Source organism: Chelonia mydas, chromosome 13 (assembly GCF_015237465.2).
Source record: "Chelonia mydas isolate rCheMyd1 chromosome 13, rCheMyd1.pri.v2, whole genome shotgun sequence".
NCBI classification, from domain to species: Eukaryota; Metazoa; Chordata; order Testudines; family Cheloniidae; genus Chelonia; species Chelonia mydas.
Window position 1 is genome coordinate 37,810,816 of NC_051253.2, and position 1,873 is coordinate 37,812,688.

Genomic DNA, 1,873 nt, shown 5'->3' on the forward strand with positions numbered 1-1,873 from the left:
GACATGGACAATCAAAGCACAGTGACAGAATTCAGACTCCTGGGCCTCTCGAGCTTCCCAGAAATGCAGCCGTTACTCTTCATGAGCTTCCTGATCATCTACCTGCTGACCTTGGCTGGCAACCTCTCTATTTGCCTGGCTATCTGGGCAGATACCACTCTCCACACTCCTATGTACTTTTTTCTGGTCAACTTGTCTCTCTTAGACATCTTGTACTCTTCCGTCACTCTCCCGAATATGCTAGCGACGTTGGTTGCCAAGATTAAATCTCTTTCTTTCTCCAGTTGCATGGCCCAGCTGTACTTTCTCATCTCCTTTGCTGGATCTGAATCTTTCCTTCTTGCCCTAATGGCTTATGACCGCTACATGGCAATATGCCAGCCTTTGTACTACACAACCATCATGAATCAGAGGACTTGTATGTGCTCTGCCATTGCTATATGGATATGTGGTTTTGTCTACTCAATGTTACATACATTCTTCATAGCCAGGCTACCTTTCTGTGGTCCCAATGAAATCAATCACTTCTTCTGTGAGATCCCTCCTTTGATCAAATTGGCCTGCACAGACACCTATAACAATGAGGTGCTGGTTTTTCTGCTCAGCGGAGCAGTAGGTGGAAGTTGCTTCCTGCTGATTTCCACATCATATGCTTACATACTACCCACCATCATGAAAATCCGCTCGGCCCAGGGCAGACGCAAAGCCTTCTCAACTTGTGCTTCCCACCTCCTCACCATCCTGCTCTTCTATGGCCCGGGTTTCTTCACTCACCTTCGCCCCTCCTCCAGCTACTCCATGGACATTGGGAAAGTGGTCTCTGTGTTTTACACCATGGTCACACCCATGCTGAACCCAATGATCTACAGCCTCAGGAACAAGGATGTGCAAGCCGCCTTCAAGAAAGCCATAGGAAGGAGTAGGAAATAGCCATGAAGAGGGGGCCAGTTCTTTCTTTGAATGCAACAACATGTTGCAAAAAAAAGGGCTCCCTAAATTATTTGGCAGTTGATTGAGCACCAGTGTTCAGATTAGGAGTGGAGGGAAATTGACTTTTTCTTAAGTTACCTCAGCCCCAAGTCTGGTACATTCCCTTTAGCATGGATACCAACCAAAGACATTCCCATCCATTATGGCAGTCTATCTGGGCATTCCCACTCGCCAAAGACATTGCTTTATTATAATAATCCCACTAACCCCATCTAAGGGTTTAAAATATTCCCAGCCACCACATCCACAAGAGAGGCACCATTCCATCCATGACTCTGGTCTTGTGACATCATTCTAGATTCATGAGCCATTGCTGTGAAAGTTAAGTAGCATTTATCTCATGTGCTTTGTATTGAAAAAAAAACATTACTAACCCCCTAGGCACTTTACAATTGTTTAATTATTTCAGCAATTCATTAATTTGTTTTGTTTGGTCTGAGCATGTGCACTGCTGCCTCACTCCTTGTGGCTAGACACCTAAGCCTGAGTCTGATTTATGACCTGGGGGAAGATAGGAGTGTTAGAGGGCTTTCCCTTCATCTCTTCCCCTGGTTCTTGTCACAGACAGAAAGCAGAAGTCCGAAGTGCAGGCAATGCAATGTTTATTGAAGTTAGTTCCAAGCAAGCAGATCCATAGCTCTACACACCGGCAGAGTCTGTTCCTCAGTGCTCAGTTCCGAGCTCTGACACCACTGAGCATTTACCCCGTGTCCCCCTTCCCAGCTGTGATGCCACAGAGCATTGCATGTGTCCCCGTTCCCCATTCCCTATTCCCCATTCCCACCACCTCCTTCTTAACAGGCCCAAATATACCTGCAATGCACACCTACAGTCCCACCCCTTTTGTACCCCATGGGAAGGGTAACGAGTGAGGTTGTGCTAT

The 1,873-nt window shown here is 46.5% G+C and overlaps 1 protein-coding gene across 1 annotated transcript; it reads left to right on the forward strand.

Moving 5' to 3' along the window:
* Positions 1-1,004, forward strand: LOC102937581 (olfactory receptor 1019-like). The gene has a single exon (XM_037877081.1). The coding sequence runs from the start codon at positions 4-6 to the stop codon at positions 928-930; it is 927 nt and encodes a 308-aa protein (XP_037733009.1). The 5' UTR covers positions 1-3; the 3' UTR covers positions 931-1,004.
* Positions 1,005-1,873: the final 869 nt, after the last annotated feature.